Genomic DNA, 17649 nt, shown 5'->3' with positions numbered 1-17649 from the left:
TGAAGGGCCCAGGCTCAAAATGTTGGTTATCCTTTACCCCCAGCGAGGCCCGGTGAGTTTCTCCAGCAGGTTTGTGTATCGCATCCCAAAAAATCTTGAAGCTCATGAAGGGCTTTTTTTCAGTTGTTGAGGTAGTGCCCTCAATGTAAGGAATGTGGTTGCCAACGTAGGCGAGGCATGATCCCACCAATGGCAGTGGATCTTTTGTGATTTTGGTGAGGGTTAAAAATTGGCTGGGGAGGGGGGGGGGGTGGATGGCAACTCTCCTTCAAACTATCCAGAGGTTCTGGTTACCTCCAGTTGAGAAGGAACCAAGGCCTCGGTTTTAATGCCTCATTTGTTCAGTGGCACTCAACCGCGGGGGGAAGGAAGCGAAGTGTCAGAGACTCTTAATCATCTCCCGGCATCGGCTGCCAGCTTTTGCTCTCAGTGGCTGACTCAGCAGACCCTTCGAGTCTGTTTTATATCCCCTGCCAGCAATTTCTCTGGTCTGGGCACGTGCAGCGCAGGGCCTGGGGAACAGATGTGCTCAGCAGGATACAAGTGAGTGCTTTGACAAGTCCTCGGAAGTCTTCACGTGGATTCAATTTTTAAAAAATTTAGACACACAGCACGGTCACAGGCCCTTTCAGCCTAAGAGCCCGCGCCACCCAATTGACCAGTGATCCCCGGTACGTTTTTGAAGGGTGGGAGGAACTGGAGCCCCCGCCCCCCCCCCCCACCCCCGGAGGAAACTTATGCAGACACGGGGAGAACGTACAAATTCCTTACAGCCAGTGCGGGACTCAAACCCTGGTCTCCAGCACTGTAGCAGCCTAGCGCTAACCGCTACACTAGCCACGCCACCCTTATTGATTAATGGAGCCAAGCCTGCAACAATAAATACCGTTTAGCTAAACCCACGTGAATGGGGTGGAGTTTTTGTGACCTTCACAGACATAAACTGACCACACAATAACCTGGCAAGCCTCGAGGAACCAAGAGGTTCTGCAATAGACGTCTATAAACAGGAAGGAGTTGAAAAGTGGCTACCTTGGCTCCGACGAGTCTGAATTCATCCTCCAAATCCTTTTGGAAATGTTACTACTCAGCTTGCTGCTGGATTGAAACCCCATTCATCGGCTTCTTCAAGCCAGAACATTTCGTTACAAAACTCCTTTTGTGCGTCTATTGTCCGTCTTCCAGCAGATACCTTGATGAAGGGCTCAAGCATGAAACGTTGGCTATATGTCTTTATCTTGGCTATGTCAAGTGCACTGTTTGACCTGCTGGCTTTTTCCAGTATTGTGTTTTCACTTCCAACAGAATGAGGCTTCCTTGATATTAATGGACTGGTTGGAGAAGAGGGTAGATAGGGACAGCTGGATTTAGAGAGGCATGTCGAGGATGTATTTTCTTACATGGAGCATAATGATCTATTGAAATTGTATGAGGCTTTTACAAAAAGGAGCAGAGATTCAGTTTAAGCTAAATCCTTGCACCCTCGTAGCTCTGCTCTCTGAATCACATTGAATTTAATTGTTGCGTGTACTGAGATACAGTGAAAATAACTTTGTTGTGCATGGGGTACCAGAAAGTCAATCTATCCTTGAGAACAACAGTGCAGAGTATCAGAATCTGGTTTCTGTGAGGTGCGAAATTACTAACAATTCCTTAAGTATAACATTTATAAAAAAATAACCAAGGCAATAAAGAGAAAAAAAAGTGCCCATAGGTTCATTAGTAAAACATGAAAATCTGCAGACACCCGCGATTGAAGTAAAAAAAAATGACGCTGGAGAAACTCAGCAGGTCAGACAGTGTCCTTTATTTAGCAAAGGTAAAGATACAGAACCGACGTTTCGGGCTTGAGCCCTTCATCAAGGTCTGGGAAAATGTCAGCAGAAGTAATAGAATAAAAGAGATGGGGGTGAGGTGTGGTCGCAAAGGCAGGAGGTGATAGGTGAAGAAGGGAGGGGACAACAGCGATTGAGGGGAGGAGGGATGTCTGAGTAAATAGAGAGGGAAGGGCGGAGAAGAGCTGGGAGGGAGTAAGACGGAAGGGAGAGGAGAGCAGGCAGAAACCGGAAAAGTTGATGTTAATGCTGGAGAGAGCCCAGACGGAAAAATCAGGAGTTGTTCCTCCAATATGCAGGTGGTCTTGGTGGGACAGTGCACAAGGCCATGGACAGACATGCGAGTCTGGGAGTGGGACACAGAACTGAAAGGGTTGGCTGCTGGGTCTCTGTCACTGGTGCGGAGCGAAGGGGCTCAGTGAAGCGATCTCCCAATCTGTGGCCAATCTGTCTGAGGTTCAATGTCCGTTCATAAGTCTGATGGTGAAGGGGAAAGAAGCTTTTTGTTTTGTAACATTGAATGTGTGTCTTCAGGTTCCTGTACCTCCTTCCTGATGGTTACAGAGATCAATTTTACATAGGCAGTGAAGGGTAAGATTCCAGGAAGTACTCGAGGAAACTGGTCCAGGAGATCCATAGAGGTGGCAGTGGATAAGATGGTTAAGAATATATCCTGGCCATTTCCCTTCATCATATTGGGTGGAGAGTGAACGAGCTGGGGCACGACTGTCCAACTGTTTAAAAGATTAGTCGGGCCACAGCTTTGTGCAGCTTCAGTCTTCACACAACTGGATGGACTTCATTGGAGTTAAACAGATGCTGGGGTCGAGTGCAACACACAAACATGCTGGAGAAACTCAGCAGGTCACGCAGCGTCTGTAGGAAGTAAAGGGTCACCGACGTTTCGGGCCTGGACCCTTCGTCAGATACAAGAGCAAAAGCAGGCAGACGCCTGGACGAAAAGGTGAGGGGAGGAGGAGAGGAAAGGGTGGCACGGTTGGTTACTAATCACAGAGCACCGATGGCAGAGGGAATACTTAAAGTGGGATGTGAGTGGAAAGAGAAGGGTTGAGAACCACTGCTCTGCATGGAAAACATTTTCCTGAATGACCCTGTGGACCACACAGTTAGTTCCACAGCTTCCACTTCCCACTGAAACAACCTTTAAACACAGCGTGCAACTCCTTTGTATATCGGTGGACACCACCTGCTTTGAGCAGAATGCAACGCTACGCACTCGACCACACTCATCAAGAACTAAATAACACTAAAAATTAGAGTGAATCTCATTCCTGCTGTGCACCAGCTTAATTTCCTTTTCCTGTGCATCTTCAAGAACTTTAACCCCCAACGGTGGTGCTTAAAGCATGGGCAAGGCTAGAGCTTTAAACAGCAAGCTTAAATCAGGGCATGAAATCCAAGGTTGTCAAAGCAGGAGATCCTTCCCGTGGAGATGATGAAGTTGCTGGCTTTCGACGGTGAGTTTCTCCCTCTGGGAATGCTCCTTCACTGATACCCATTTACTCACGATCTGTGAATTCCCATAAAATGAACAGGATCCAAGGTGTGGTGGTGGAATCGGTCCTTCAGACCTGCAGAGTAAATGGAAAAGAGAACTGCAGAGAATTGTGAATGTGGCCTCGGGTCATCGCACTCACACCCTTCCCCTCCAATCCTCCTGCTGGATAAGCAGCCAACATGTTAAGAGATTCATCCCACCCTGGCCACACTCTCTTTACCCCCTCCTTCCCCCCTCCCATTGTCAGGAAGAAGATTCACAAGTGTGATATCACTCACCACAATTCATTCCCCCCCCCACCCAACTTCCCACCGTTATCCTGAAAATAGTTAAATGATGTTGTCTTTGTTCCATACCAAGCAAATTTTCTCTGCTACTCCGTACTGCTGTACTGTGTACGATGCATGCCCACTGGAATGCTCGCTCTATCACTGCATCTAATAAACTTCTTCTTGATCTTGGGAGGAATAATGCAGCGTTTAATCCCAGTAGTTATCGACTCTCCACCCTCCACAGCATCCCATGTCAGCTTCTCCCCCATTTGTAAATGGGTCAAAATTAAGCATCCCAGCAATCTTGGTACGCCCTCTGAACCCTCTCCAACATCAGCACACCCTTTCTTAAATGAGGAGCCCAAAACTGCTCACAATACTCTAAGTGAGGTCTCACCAGGGCCTTATAAAAGCCCCAACATCACATGGCATTTTATTCATAGAAAATAGGTACCGATGTTTTTTGTACCATCGGTAGGAGAGAAGTTTGGAAGGAACCAAAACTTGACTGCTTCACAGGGAAATGGGCCCATAAACAGTGAGCAGAGTTCGAAGAGGGACAGAGCCCAATAATAGGTTGAGATGGCTGGTCCAGATCAAGTCTGCCTGACAGACGGCTTACTACCTACCTGGTCACTTTAGAATGATACAGGAGGTTCCTGAATGTTCAGGAGTCAAGAGCATTTATACCCGCTGGAGAGAGGACCAAGGCCTGGAGCACATCGGACAGTGAGACAATCCCTTGCACAACATCTTCCTCGTCCACCAATACCAACCGATGGACCTGAGCAAGAGGAAAATCTAGGTTAATGCAGGGAGCAAGGAAGGGGCAGCACATTTGGCGTAGCGGGCAGTGCAACTTTGTTACAGCGCCAGCGTTCGGGACCGGGGTTCGAATCTGGTGCTGTCTGGAAGGAGTTTGTATGTCCTTCCCCGTGTCTGCTGGGATTCCTCCAGGGGCTCTGGTTTTCTTTGCACTGTTCCAAAGGTTCCAAAGGGTTGGTCATTTGGGTGTAATTGGGCAGAAAGGGTTCGTGCCCCAAAAGGGCCTGTTACTGTGCTGGGTTAAAAATATGTCTAAAAATGTTCACCACAGCATCTCGGCAAAGCCTTACGAAAGGCTGCAGCCAGGCTTCTCCTGGACACACACGAGACTGTTGATGCTGGAACCTGGAGCAAGGAACAAGAATGAAGCAAGAAAGCCCGGGGATGCCAGGGTCCAGCACAATACATAAATGTGTTGTAGAAACTCAGCAGGTCATGCAGCATCCATAAGAAGTAAAAGATAACCAATGTTTCGAGCCTGGGCCCTACGTCAAGGTACGCTGAAGGATTGGTTACCCTGTGGACACCGAGTGACCTGCTGAGTTCCTCCAGCCATTTTCTTTTTAAATATATCATTTTCCAGACCTTGGGAACCAAGGATGTGTGACCATGGGACACTATAGCACAGAAACAGGGCACTTGGCCTATCTAGTCCACGCCAAACTATTATTCCACCTCGTCCCACTGACCTGCACTCAGTCCATTGGCCTCCACACCCCTCCCATCTGTGCACTTACCACATTTTTTTTAAATGTCAAAAATTGAGCCTGCATTCACCATTTCAGCTGGCATCTTCTCTCACCATTCTCTGGTTGAAAAAAGTTCTCCCTTATATTCCTTCTAGACCTCTCAGCTTTCAACCTTAGCCCATCCTGTAGTTCTTGTTGCACCCAACCTCAGTGGAAAAAGCCAGCTTTTATCATTTTGCATACCTCTATCAAATTTCCCAGCATTCTCCGACACTCCAGGGAATGAAGTCCTGTAACTTTAACCATTCCCTGTAACTCACGTCCTAAAGTCCGGGCAATATCCAAATAAATCTTCTCTCCACTCTTTCAATCTTATTGCTAACTTTTCTGCGGTTAGGTGACCAAAGGTGCACACAATTCTCTTGTGGTGATACAACCACTCCTACCAGCTTAATTCAGGGGCCAACAAATGTACCTGCAGAGGTAGGCAACCTGGGAAGCTGGTCCCACCTGCCCACTGTCAATCATCAGCCCATATAAAGACTCGAGGTGGCCCCCTTTGGGAGCCAGTCAGTCACGTGGAGCCAGGAAGGTAGAGACCTGGTGTGCGCAGGTTTAAGCTGATTAAAGCCTGTTGTACGCTCTGTGGACTTTGTGTCTGAATTCTTTGCACAGCAGTGCTCACAACTCCAGATTTGCCCTCACCAATCCCTTTCATAACATCCCAACTCCTGTACTCAGTGTGGCGCACTGTTAGCCAGAATCAGACACACACAAAGATAAAGACTGGACAACAGGCTTTAATCCACAAAGATTTCCTCAGAGCCAGGCTGGGTGTGACTGCAGCAACTCTGAGTGAGGCCTCGGGAGGCCGGCGCAAGCTTATATCCCGGAGGGTGATTGACACCCGACCGGGTGGGCCTTGATCCATTCAGGTCGACTGATTGACAGCCGGCCAGGTGTTGTCCTGTCCCCTTACACTCCTGCAGGTACAGAGGTTGCCCTGCAGTAGGCCGGTGGTGTACCACCACACTCAGTACTTGGATTTATGAAAGCCAAAGGTGCCAGAAGTTCTCTTTTACAATCCTATCTACCGTTGACACCACTTTCAGGGAATCACGCAACTGTATTCTCAGATCCCTCTGTTCTCCCGCATTCCTCAACCATTGGCCGTGGAGAGGCTTCAGAAGGAATTCACAGGAAAATTGCCTTTTGGACGGATGAGGGATCTGTTCTGTGGAGAAACTGAGCTTTCCTCGACAATCAAAAAAAATGAAAAGATTTTATCGGGATATTGTACATTATACAGAATTATGATGAAGGAGAGAGGGAAAAACTATTCGCAAAAGGGGTTTGTAAACAGAGGATGAAAATTACAGATCGGTGACAACAAATGCCAGGGAGGAGAAGAGGAAACTATTTTTCAGGTTGGTACATGTTGACTCACTCTGCAGAAGTTCAATGGAATCAAATTGAAGCATTTTAGCCTTTCCAGCCCACCTAATTACACCCAATTCACTTACAACCTTGTATGCTTTGGAGGGTGGGAGGAAACCAGGGCCTCCGGGGAAAACCCACACAGACACGGGGAGAATGTACAAAACTCCTTACAGACAGCGCCAGATTCGAACTCAGGTTACTGGCACTGCAATAGCGCTGTGTTAATCACGACCCTATGCAAATCTAGAGGTGAAGTTTACGTCGAGCTTTAGGGGAGAAAGGAGGGTTTTTCAAGGGACAGATCCCATATGTCAAATGGCCTCTTTCCCTGCTGCACCCTAAAATTAAATCTCCCGAGCTCCTGGAAGAGATTCCATTCTGCCGCCCACTCCTTGTATTGGGCAGCGGTTAAGATGATTATCAGGGTAAAATTAACACCTCAGTCGTTGGTGCCAAACCTCGTGCTGGACCAGACGCTCAATAATGACTTCCAGGATCTCGTGTGCGTAGCACTTGAGGACATTCTCGAAATAATGCCACCTCTGTTCCAACACCTCCTTCATGCTGATGTCCAGATTGTTGTAAGTTTTCTGAGCTGCAAGGTTCTGCAGAAAGAGGACAGAGTGTTTCTTTACATTTGGAAATGGGTAGTTTATTGCCAAGATCCTATGTGTCATTCAATGATAGTCCATCTCTTTACAATGTCTAAATAGCAATGTTGTGACTACAAATAAATCACCCAGTTAAACAAAATGTGGCAGAAGAGGTTGCTCTGTATCAATGCAGAACACACATTGAATGTGGTCGTGGGTGTGTAGAGTTCTGGTAATTTACATCTGACTTACTTGTATCACTGATGTCATATCTAATCAACACCTTTTCGCAAGATCACAAGAGAAAGGAACAGAAGCAGGCCACTAGGCCCATCGAGTCTGTTCCGCAAACTACTCTACACTAGTTCCAATTTCCGGCCTTTTCCCCATATCCCTTGATGCCCTCATTAATGAGATACTTGTCTATTTCTTGTTTAACTATTCCCAGTGATCTGTATGTGGCAGTGAGTTCCACAGATCCACGACCCTCTGGCTAAAGTTCTTCCTAATCTCTGTTTTATATGGAGAACCTCTAAATTTCCTCTTGTCCTCGATTCTCCCTCCAAGGGAAACATCTTACCCGCATCCACCCTATCTAAACCTTACAAAATATGAAAAACCTCTATGAGATCGCCGCTCATTCTCCTCTACTCCAATGAATGCAACCCAAGAGCTGCCAAAAGCTCCTCGCATGTTAGCCCTTGCATTCCGGGAATCATCCTAGTAAACCTCCACTGCGCTCTTCCCCCGCCCATTCTTCCCGTCTCCCCAGCCTTTTAATTCAGGCACCTGCTGCTTTTTCCTAACACCCTGATGAAGGGTCTCAGGCCTCAAACATTTAGCTCCTATGGACGGTGCAGGACCGGCTGAGTTTCTCCAGTATTTCTGTGCGATCTGACACCTGACCCTGGTTCATTTTTAAACCTCAAGGAAGGTCATCTTACGCTCCTGGGGAAAAATCATCGATCCAAACTCTCCTTGTAACTCAAGCCTCAGGGGAAGAATTAGCCAGGGAAATTCCACCACCAACAATAATGGTTAACACAGCGCTATTGCAGGGTCAGCTCACAGGTCTGAGTGCTACTGGTGCCATGTAATCCACCAGGTTTGCCTGGTGCAGGGGGTGGGCTAGACTCCCTGCAGGATGCAAAACAAGATCTGACAAAGGGCGGGCGGACCCTCTCGAAGGGCCATCTAGCAAACACGTGCTGCAAAGCGCGGATAGGGTATCCCTTGCATCGAAGCTTGGCCTGGCTGTTCACTGCAACAGAACTTCCCCCAGCCATCTTGGACCTCTCCACGCTGCTGGATCCAGGAGGGGATGTTGAGAGGGTGCGTCTGGACCTGTTGAACCGCCATCTCACCTAAAATCCATTCACGCACATGCTGCTCCTTTCTGAGGAGTGGGGTATAAAGCCCACAAACTGACTGAAAGGGACCATCATCTTCCTATGGGATGGATCACAAGAAGAACATTACAGTGCCAGCAACATGGGTTCAAATCCAGCATTGTCTGCACCTCCTATGGACGCTGCGAGACTGGCTGAGATCCTCCAGCATTTCTCTGTGTTTTTACTACAATCTCAGCGTCTGCAGACTTTCGTGTTTCACTTTATATCTGGCACCAAGACTGTTGCATTCCTCCAGTCCCTATTTTAAAAATCCAGTCCAGGTTTTTCATCCAACACAAGCCAGGAGCCATAATTTGAATTCAATTCACTTCATGTGTTCCATTCATTCATCCCAAGTTTTGTTCTGATCCATCCATTTCAAATTTTATCCTGATTCCATCCATTGTTTTGCACAGATCCATTCTGTTTTGAACTGACCGAACTCCTTGATCCAGACCATGTTTTGCATCCAGCACTAAATAAAAATCTTGCACTGATGCGCTTTTCACAGAAACTTAATGCCTGTAAACAGAGATCCCTTCTGTTCATCGTGTTTCAAGTCCAACTCCAGGACTACTCAAGCCAGCACTCTCGCAAGCACCAAGTCCAGCAGAAAGCGAGAAAAGCTTGTGTTTCAAGCTTAAGCTTATCATGACATATCGAGAATGCAGTGACAGAGGTTGTTTTGCGAGCAGATCAGTGGACATCTCGTACATAGTACAGAAGTGCGGAGTTACAGAGAGAGAGAGATCAGTCGGGACGGAACAAATGCAGCATAATCTGGGGTTCATTCACGAGTCTGATAGCAGGAAAACAATTCTTGAATCCAGTGGTGCATCACCCCACACTTCCTGCCAGAAGGGGTGAAGAGAGTGAATTCGGGGCAAGATGAGTCTTTTAACCTGCTTTTCCATGGCAACATGTATTACGGATGGAGGGAATGGTCTGAGCCACGCTCCCCCGCATTGCATATGATTTTGGGCGGTACAGATCCTGTCCCAAGACATGATGCACCCTGACAGGATGCTTGCAAGTGGTGTACACATAGCCGTTGTTCAGAGATTCTGGTGACATGTCGAATTCTGAGGAAGTCAAAGCACTGGGTGCACTTTCAATGAGATGGGTGGACAGGACAGGTCACTGGAGAGGCTTGCCCCAGGGAACTTATTGCCACATGTACAGTAGTTAATTACAACAAAAACATTTTTGTAAGCCCAGCTTACATGTATCAATAGACCTACAGAGCTAAATCTCGATGCTCGTTTACTTTTTGAACCTTCTAATGCGCTCCAGTCAGAGCCGTCGTCATTACTCAATGACAACGACGCTTCGAATCCCTGGTTTCGTCTCCATCAGCAAGCGCTGTTGTTTTTGTTGCTGCTGCCATTTTTACAGTCGCTGCTTTGGTCAAATGTCCTGGTGTTTTAGCAACAATATTGTGGTGATCAGTATTTGTGAAGTTTAACATTTAAAATCAACATAATTTAATGTAGTTCTTAAACATTTTTATTTTGAATTCTATTGTTTTCTCAGCGAATTTTCGGTTTGTTTGCATGAAAATATGTAAATATTGTAATTTAAAGGTGTAATTTTAATTTTGTTCATTGTTTATCTCACTGCTATCGCTGTTATGTTCAGTGATCTATGGGAATTACGATTCACGAGTAGCATTAGAACAAAAAACATGAAAAAGGATTCTGTAGGGTCTGGTACGGGAGTAGGTCCATGGAGGGGGGTGGTGGGGTGGGGGGGGTGACACCATGAGTTAACTTAGTGACACCACTGCCTGGAGGAGATGCTGTCACCAGCCCTCACTGATTCCAGCCTGCATGGATCCAATTGCAGATAAGGGTCTGAGAACAAGGTCACCGAGGGAGGGAATGAATTGGGTTTGCACTATGGAGCTGAAAGCAGAGCTGTGATCATTAAATAATAGTCTGAGGTTGTTGTCCAAGTGTTCCAAAGCTCTGTGTAGCGCCTGAAAGATGGCATCCGCTGAAGGCCTGGTTTGGTGGTACGGGAACTGAAGTGGGACAAAAATGGGTGAGAGGCTGGAGTTAGTGCGCGCCATGCGCTTCATGGTGCGGGATGTCAGAGTCACTGGCCAGTTGTCATTTCAGCCCATGAGCGTGCACTGGGATTAACGTGGCCTACCTGAAGCCTCCCGATGGAGAGAGGGGCTGGATATATTTGACTTTAGACATACAGAATGGTAACAGGCCATTTCAGCCCATGAGTCCATGCCACCCATTTACTCTCCATTAAGCTACATGGGTCTTTTACCGGCATCACCTACGGCTCCTAGAATGCTTCCACCAGCGTTGTCTCCGCCCCATCCTCAACATTCATTGGAGCAATTTCATCTCCAGCATCGAAGTAACTCGAGATGGCAGAGGCCAACAACATCGAATCCACGCTGCTGAAGATCAAACTGCTCTGGGTAGGTCACATCTCCAGAATGGAGGACCATCGCCTTCCCAAGATCGTGTTATATGGCGAGCTCTCCACTGGCCACTGAGACAGAGGTGCACCAAAGAAGAGGTTCAAGGACTGCCTAAAGAAATCTCTTGGTGCCTGCCACATTGACCACCACCAGTGGGCTGATATCGCCTCAAACCGTGCATCTTGGCGCCTCACAGTTCGGCGGGCAGCAACCTCCTTTGAAGAAGACCGCAGAGCCCACCTCACTGTCAAAAGACAAAGGAGGAAAAACCCAACACCCAACCCCAACCCACCAATTTTCCCTTGCAACCGCTGCAACCGTGTCTGCCTGTCCCGCATCAGACTTGTCAGCCACAAACGAGCCTGCAGCTGACGTGGACTTTACCTCTCCATAAATCTTCGTCCGCGAAGCCAAGCCAAAGAAAGAAGCTACACTCCCGGTATGTTTCACACAGTGGGAGGAAACCGAAGCCCCCAGGGAAAACTCATGCAGACACAGGGAGAACGTAGAAACTCCTTACAGACAGCATGAGATTTGAACCCCAGTCTCGATCACTGGCGTTATAAGGGCGCTGCGCGAACTGCTACGTCAACCTTGCCGTCCCCGTCTGTTGGTCTGCACAGGCATGGAGGAAATGTCCAAGAACTCCATCTGGCCCAGCCATTCCCCACAGGCCGATCACTGGTGACTGTGGGTGTGTTTGAGGGTGTCCTTTCCACTGGCTCACTGGACCTCCTCTCTCCGCACATGTAGAATGCACGAGCTCGTTCTGAGAGGTGTGGTGCTGTCGACTATTCAGACTTCGCAGAGTAACTCTCACGAGGTGGGGGAGTGTTGACATCTGTTCTGATACAGATCTGTTATGCTGCACAGAACAGGGAAGCGAATGATCACACAGCAAAATCCCACTATCGGCAAAGAATTGATCTCAGAGAATTATCAACGTGACTCGTCTTTCACCCTACTGCCCTCCATCATTAACTCTCACTGCCTTGCAAAGGCAGACGACATATTAAAGCCTCATCCCACGCCGGCCACACTCTCTTCACTCCTCTTCACCCCTTTCCCGTCAGGAAGAAGATTCACGAATGTGGGATTGAGCAGCCCCCAGAATCAAGGACAGTTTCTTTCCTACTCTGATCCGTCACCTGAATGAATCCCAAAATAGTCAAATGAAATTCTCTTTTCTCTGTCCAAACTATCCCTCATTGAAACTCTGCCACTTTCCATACTGTTGTCTTCCCAGCTGCCTGTGTTTGAAATGAATAGATGGAGTGCTCGTAAAACAAACTCCATCACTGCATCTTACGTAAGAAAATAAGAAATAGGAGCGAGAGTCGGCCTTCCGGCCCGTCGAACCTGCTCCACCACCCAATGCGATCATGTCTAATTTAATGACCGGCTCATCTCCACCGACCTGTCTTTTCCCCATATCCCTTATGATGTAGAAATCTACCCAACCTTGTCTTAAATATATTTACTGAGGCCGCACAAATGGGCAGCAAATTCCACAGATTCACCCCCCTTTGGCAAAAGCAGTTCTTCCTTATCTCCATCCTAAATCTACTACCCTGAATCTTGAGGCTGTGTCCCCTAGTTCTGGTCTCCCCTCCCCCTCCCCCCCCCCCCCCCCCCCAACTTACCTACCTCTAGCTTTTCAATGCCTTTTATAATTTTATGTTTCTATCTTGGGTCAAGTGACAATTAACTTAATCTGCTTTTTCTTTCAGCGACATTGTTTGAAGGAGACACATTCGTTTTCATGATCAAGATTCCTTTATGGACATGTAATACTGCAGAAAATGTAATATTACACAAAGTTTTCATTTACCTGTCACAAGGTTTTCTTTTGCTCCCTTTGTGGGCTCCTCTACATTGGAGAGACTGGGTGATTGCTTTGTTGAGCACCTTGGCTCTGTCCGCCGCAATAGCGTGGATCTCCCATTGGCCGCCCATTTCCATTCCCCGTCCCCATTCCTTTCCGACGTGTCTCTCCGTGGCCTCATGCTCTGCCAGACTCTCTGTTTGCCCTCTCTCCCACATCTTTTTCCACATCTCTCTTTCCCTCTGTCTCCTTTCCTCCCCACCTCGGCATTCACAGAGCCAAAATCACTCCCCCTCTCCGCCATTCAATGCTCTCCTGCCCTCCTCCCCTTGTCCAATTGACACCTTTTGTCTGCGCTCGTCCTCCTGCTCAACCTCCCTGGCCTTCTAATTCAGGCGCCTGCCCGCATTTTCACTCATACCTTGAAGAAGGCCCCAGGCTCGAAGGGTCAGTCGTATATCTTTACATCCTATGGATGCTGTGGGACTGGCTGAGTTCCTCCAACATTCCTGCGCACTTCATTACAACCACAGAATCTCCAGGCTTTCGTGTTTCACTTCCTATTGAATGACCAACCCATGGGAAAACTAAGGATCTAGAGGTGGGGTGGGGTGGGGTGGGGTGGGTGCCCATGTGGTCACAGGGGGAATTTTTCAAACTTGCCAGCATGGTGGAAGGTCAGTGCAGTCCACGGAACCCATGCTGCCCACTGTGCTTGGCAAGACCCAAGGTCAGGATCGAACCCGGGTCTGCGGAGCTGGCTCTAATAGAAAGTTACAGCACAGAAACGGGCCTCTTCAGCCCTTCTAGTCTATGCCAAACCCAATGTTTTCGTTTGTCTCATCCCACTGACCTGCACCAAGTCCATAGCCTTCCATACCTCCATCTTGGTATCATCTCCCAAACTTTGCAGCCTCTGCTGTGGTCCCCGAATTCTGCTTCCCCTTTGCTTCAGAGCATTTGGAATCATGGAGACATACCTTTAGCTGCAAGCCCCCATAATTTCCCTCTCTAGCCCTCTCCACTTCCTCTTTGGCCTAGTTCCTTTGGACCCCTCTCCTAATATCTCAGCTCTGTACACATTCTTTTACAAAATTTATTCAAGCGACAACATGACTAGATACAGACCATCTAAACACAATATTTACATTGTTGGAAACCTTGCTAAGCGATAAATCAATACCGCCCTTTATTACAAAGATATTGCACAGATGCAATCAACCACACACTATTTGCCTTTTCAAATTAAAATCCTGTTGCTACTATTTATGAGGTCCTCGAACCCCCGGGGGGCCCCCACTGTTCCCAGAACTCGCCCACCATCCCCTCGGACCCCGCGTGCTCCCACTACAACATTGCATGAGCCCGGATGTAACCCCCGAAAGAGGGGCCGGCTCTTTGCACTGCCTCCCCAGAAACACGCGGCATATGGGTGCACCCTCTTCATTTTAGCTGGAAAGCAATGTACTTACTATTGCGTCGAACCGTGAGTAGAGATTCACCACTTTGCCTGGATAATAAGAGAAAGTATAAATACAAATATTGACTGAAGCTGAAAACCAGATTTGTGAAACAGCCATGCAGTACAGAAGTTAGCCCATCTCCAACAGCACCTCAAATTCCGTCTGGACACTCTCCAACCTGACGACATCTATACTGGCTTCTCCAATTTCCATTAAACCAGTGGTTCTCAATCTTTTTCTTAACACTCACATCCCACTTTAAGTAATCCCTTTGCCATAGGTGCTCTGTGATGAGTAAGGTGGGATGTGGGTGGGAAGAAAAAGGTTGAGAACCACTGGTTTAATGGAAATTGGAGAAGTCAGTATAGATGTTGCTCTAGACCCAATTGTGACTGAAAGATTTTGCTTGAGAAAAATGGTCATTGGCCCATTTCCTTTGGAGGTCTGAAACCGTGCACATAACGAGTCAATGAGGGACGATTAAAACAGTGGTTTTCAAACTTTTTCTTTCCATCCACATGAACATCGAGTTCACTGCATTCCACTAATCAGCTTGTTTCCCCACTCCCCACCCCCCAGCCTTTAACTAGCCATTCCAGTTCCTACTTTCTTTTTCTGTTCACCTAGCCTGGACTCCTCCCCTCCCCCCTCCCCTCCTGCAGTGTTCCCCACCTCTCCACCTATCATCTCCCACCCTCATCCCCCCACCTTTGTTCAGACATGTTCCCCCACACCTTGATGAAGGGCTCCAGCCCGAAACGTTGGTGATATATCTTCACCTTTTCTACACTGTTTCTACACTGAGTTTCTCCAGCATTTGTGTCTTTTTCACTTAACCTGCAGTGTCAACAGAATCCTGTGTTTCACCACCTATGGCATAGGGATTTCTTAAAGTGGAATGTGGGTGGAAAGAAAACGGTTGAGAACTTCTGCATTAACCCTTTTCCAGTCTCTCTCTCTTACCCTATCCTGTCTCCCTTCCTCCAGCTTCCCATGCCTTCCCTTCCTTCACCTATCAGAGCTACCCCTTCTTAGCCCTCTGTTCTTCCCCCCCCATCACTTCTCAGCTTCTTCCCACCCCCCTCCATCGTGACGTCGACCTGATTTTCCACATTTCTGATAAAGGCCCCAGGACCAGGACAACGACTGCCCTTTCCTCCCTGCTAAATTTCTCCACCACTTTTGTGTAATCCATGCTCATTAGCCAGGATTCCACGATATTGAAAACACATCAAGATGCTGGAGGAAGTAAACAGACAGAAAATATCTGGATGGGGAGAAAATTCAATCCTCGGAGGGGCAAAGAGACCTGGGCGTCTAAAAGTTGATGCCAGGTGGGGTTGGTAGTGAAGAAGGCGAATGCTATGCTAGCATTCATTTCGAGAGGTATTGAGTTTAAGAGTAGAGGAGTGTTAATGAGACTCTATGGGGCACTGGTAAGACCCCATTTGGAGAACTGTGTACAGTTTTGGGTCCCCTATCTTAGAGAAGATGTGATGGTGTTGGAGAGAGTGCAGAGGAGATTGACCAGGATGATTCCTGGAATGCAGGGGCTGGCGTATGGGGAGCGTTTGGCAGCTTTTGGGTTGTATTCATTGGAATATAGGAGAGTGAGGGGGGATCTCATAGAGACATTTTGAATATTGAAAGGTTTTGACAGAGTGAATGCAGATAAGATGTTTCCCTTGATGGGCGAGTCAAGGACAAGGGGTCAAAATCAGAAGTTATCCAATTAAAGCAGAGAGGAGGAAGAACTTCTAAAGTCAGAGGGTCGTGGATCTGTGGAACTCCCTGCTGCACAAAGCAGTGGAGGCCAGATCACTGGGAGTATTTAAACAGGAAATGGATAAATATCTCATTAGTATCAAGGGATATGGGAAAAGGCTGGTAATTGGAACTAGGGGTGAGTTTAGTTTAGCTTAGTGCAATAGCCATGGAACAGACCCAATGGGCCTAATGGCCTGTTTCTGCACTTTTAACTTGTGAACTCAGCCAGTCTTTCAGAGCCCATAGCCAACAAAGGCCTGAACCCTTCTTCAAGGAATTCCCGAAATGTTGGCCATATAGCTTTGTCTCTTATGGACACTGGAAGACTGACCGAGTTCCTCCAGCATTTTGGTGATTTTTTTTTTTACTGCAACCACAGAGTCCGCAGACTTTTGTGTTTTTCTCTCTCTACATCGATCCCACTTACCAACTCTTCACCTGTCCAAGACGTTGGTAAGTTTAAACTTGGTGTACTGTAGACACACTGTCGATGCCACAATCTGGAGCAAAAAAAAAATCTGCCGGAGGAATTTAGCGGGTCTAAATGCAGGCAAATGGGACCAGTGCAGAGAGAGGCAACTTGGTCACCATGGAAGAGTTGGGAAAAAGTATCGGATCTTCCTGTTGGGTGTAACCGCAGAAAAGCAGTGCTCATTCAAAGTGCTAGGGCATTGGCAGAGTGCGGTAGAACAGAGGGATCTGGGAATACAGACACATAATTCCTTGAAAGTGGAGTCACAGGTAGATAGGGTCATAAAGAAAACTTTTGGCACATTGGCCTACAGAAATCAAAATATTTTAAAGAAAAATTTGTAAGTTGTGTTGAAGTTGTATATGGCACAGATGAGGCCAAATGTGAAGTATTGTGTGCAGTTTTAGTTCTCTATCAGCAGAAAAAATATCAATCAGATTGAAGGATTAAATTTTTAATTTAAAATTTAAATTTTTTAAATATAAAAATATTAATTTAGACATAAAGCTCAGTAACAGGCCATTTTGGCCCATGAGTCTGTGCCGCCCAATTTACACGGTGGTAGGAAACCAGAGCTCCCCTCCCCCCGGGGAAAACCCACGCAGACATAGCGAGAACGCACAAGCTCATTTCAGACAGCACGGGATTCGCACCCTAGTCTCGATCACTGGCATTGTAAAGGCTTTGCGCTAACTGCTAGCCCAGCCGTGCGGAGAAGATTTACACGGATGTTTCTGAGGAACTGAGTTACAGGGAAAGGTTAAACAGGTGAGGACTTTATTTCCTTGATGCATCGGAAAATAAGGGGAGATTTGACAGAGATAAACAAAATTATGAGGGAGGCAGACAGAGTAAATGTTTTTTCCATTATGATTAGTGAGGGATTGCTTAAGGTGGGATGTGAGTGGAAAGAAATAGTTTGAAAACCACTGTTTTAATCGTCCCTCAATGACTCGTTATGTGCATGGTTTCAGAGCTCCAAAGGAAATGGGCCAATGACAATTTTTCTCAGGCAAAATATTTCAGTAACAATTGGGTTGACAGCAGTGATTCTCAACCTTCCCTTTCCACTCACGTCCCACCTTAAGCAATCCCTTACTAATCACAGAGCACCG

General features: G+C 47.2%; 1 protein-coding gene across 4 annotated transcripts in view; it reads right to left on the bottom strand.

The window, feature by feature from the left end:
• Positions 1–1796: 1796 nt before the first annotated feature.
• The window catches only part of LOC138762255 (5'-AMP-activated protein kinase subunit gamma-1-like), a 56078-nt gene continuing 40225 nt past the window's right edge, over positions 1797–17649 (bottom strand). For all 4 annotated transcript variants that reach the window (XM_069935930.1, XM_069935931.1, XM_069935929.1 and 1 more), the window contains 4 exons: positions 14305–14342; positions 7039–7185; positions 4256–4410; positions 1797–3427 (listed from right to left, as the gene is read on the bottom strand). In XM_069935930.1, the coding sequence (XP_069792031.1) occupies positions 4294–4410; positions 7039–7185; positions 14305–14342 (302 nt within the window). In that variant the 3' untranslated portion in view covers positions 1797–3427; positions 4256–4293. The remainder of the gene's footprint in view (positions 3428–4255; positions 4411–7038; positions 7186–14304; positions 14343–17649) is intronic.

The sequence above is a fragment of the Narcine bancroftii genome, chromosome 4 (genome assembly GCF_036971445.1).
Source record: "Narcine bancroftii isolate sNarBan1 chromosome 4, sNarBan1.hap1, whole genome shotgun sequence".
In the NCBI taxonomy this organism is placed as follows: domain Eukaryota; kingdom Metazoa; phylum Chordata; class Chondrichthyes; order Torpediniformes; family Narcinidae; genus Narcine; species Narcine bancroftii.
Note: the sequence above shows the minus strand (reverse complement) of the source record. Positions and strands in the feature narration are given on the sequence as shown.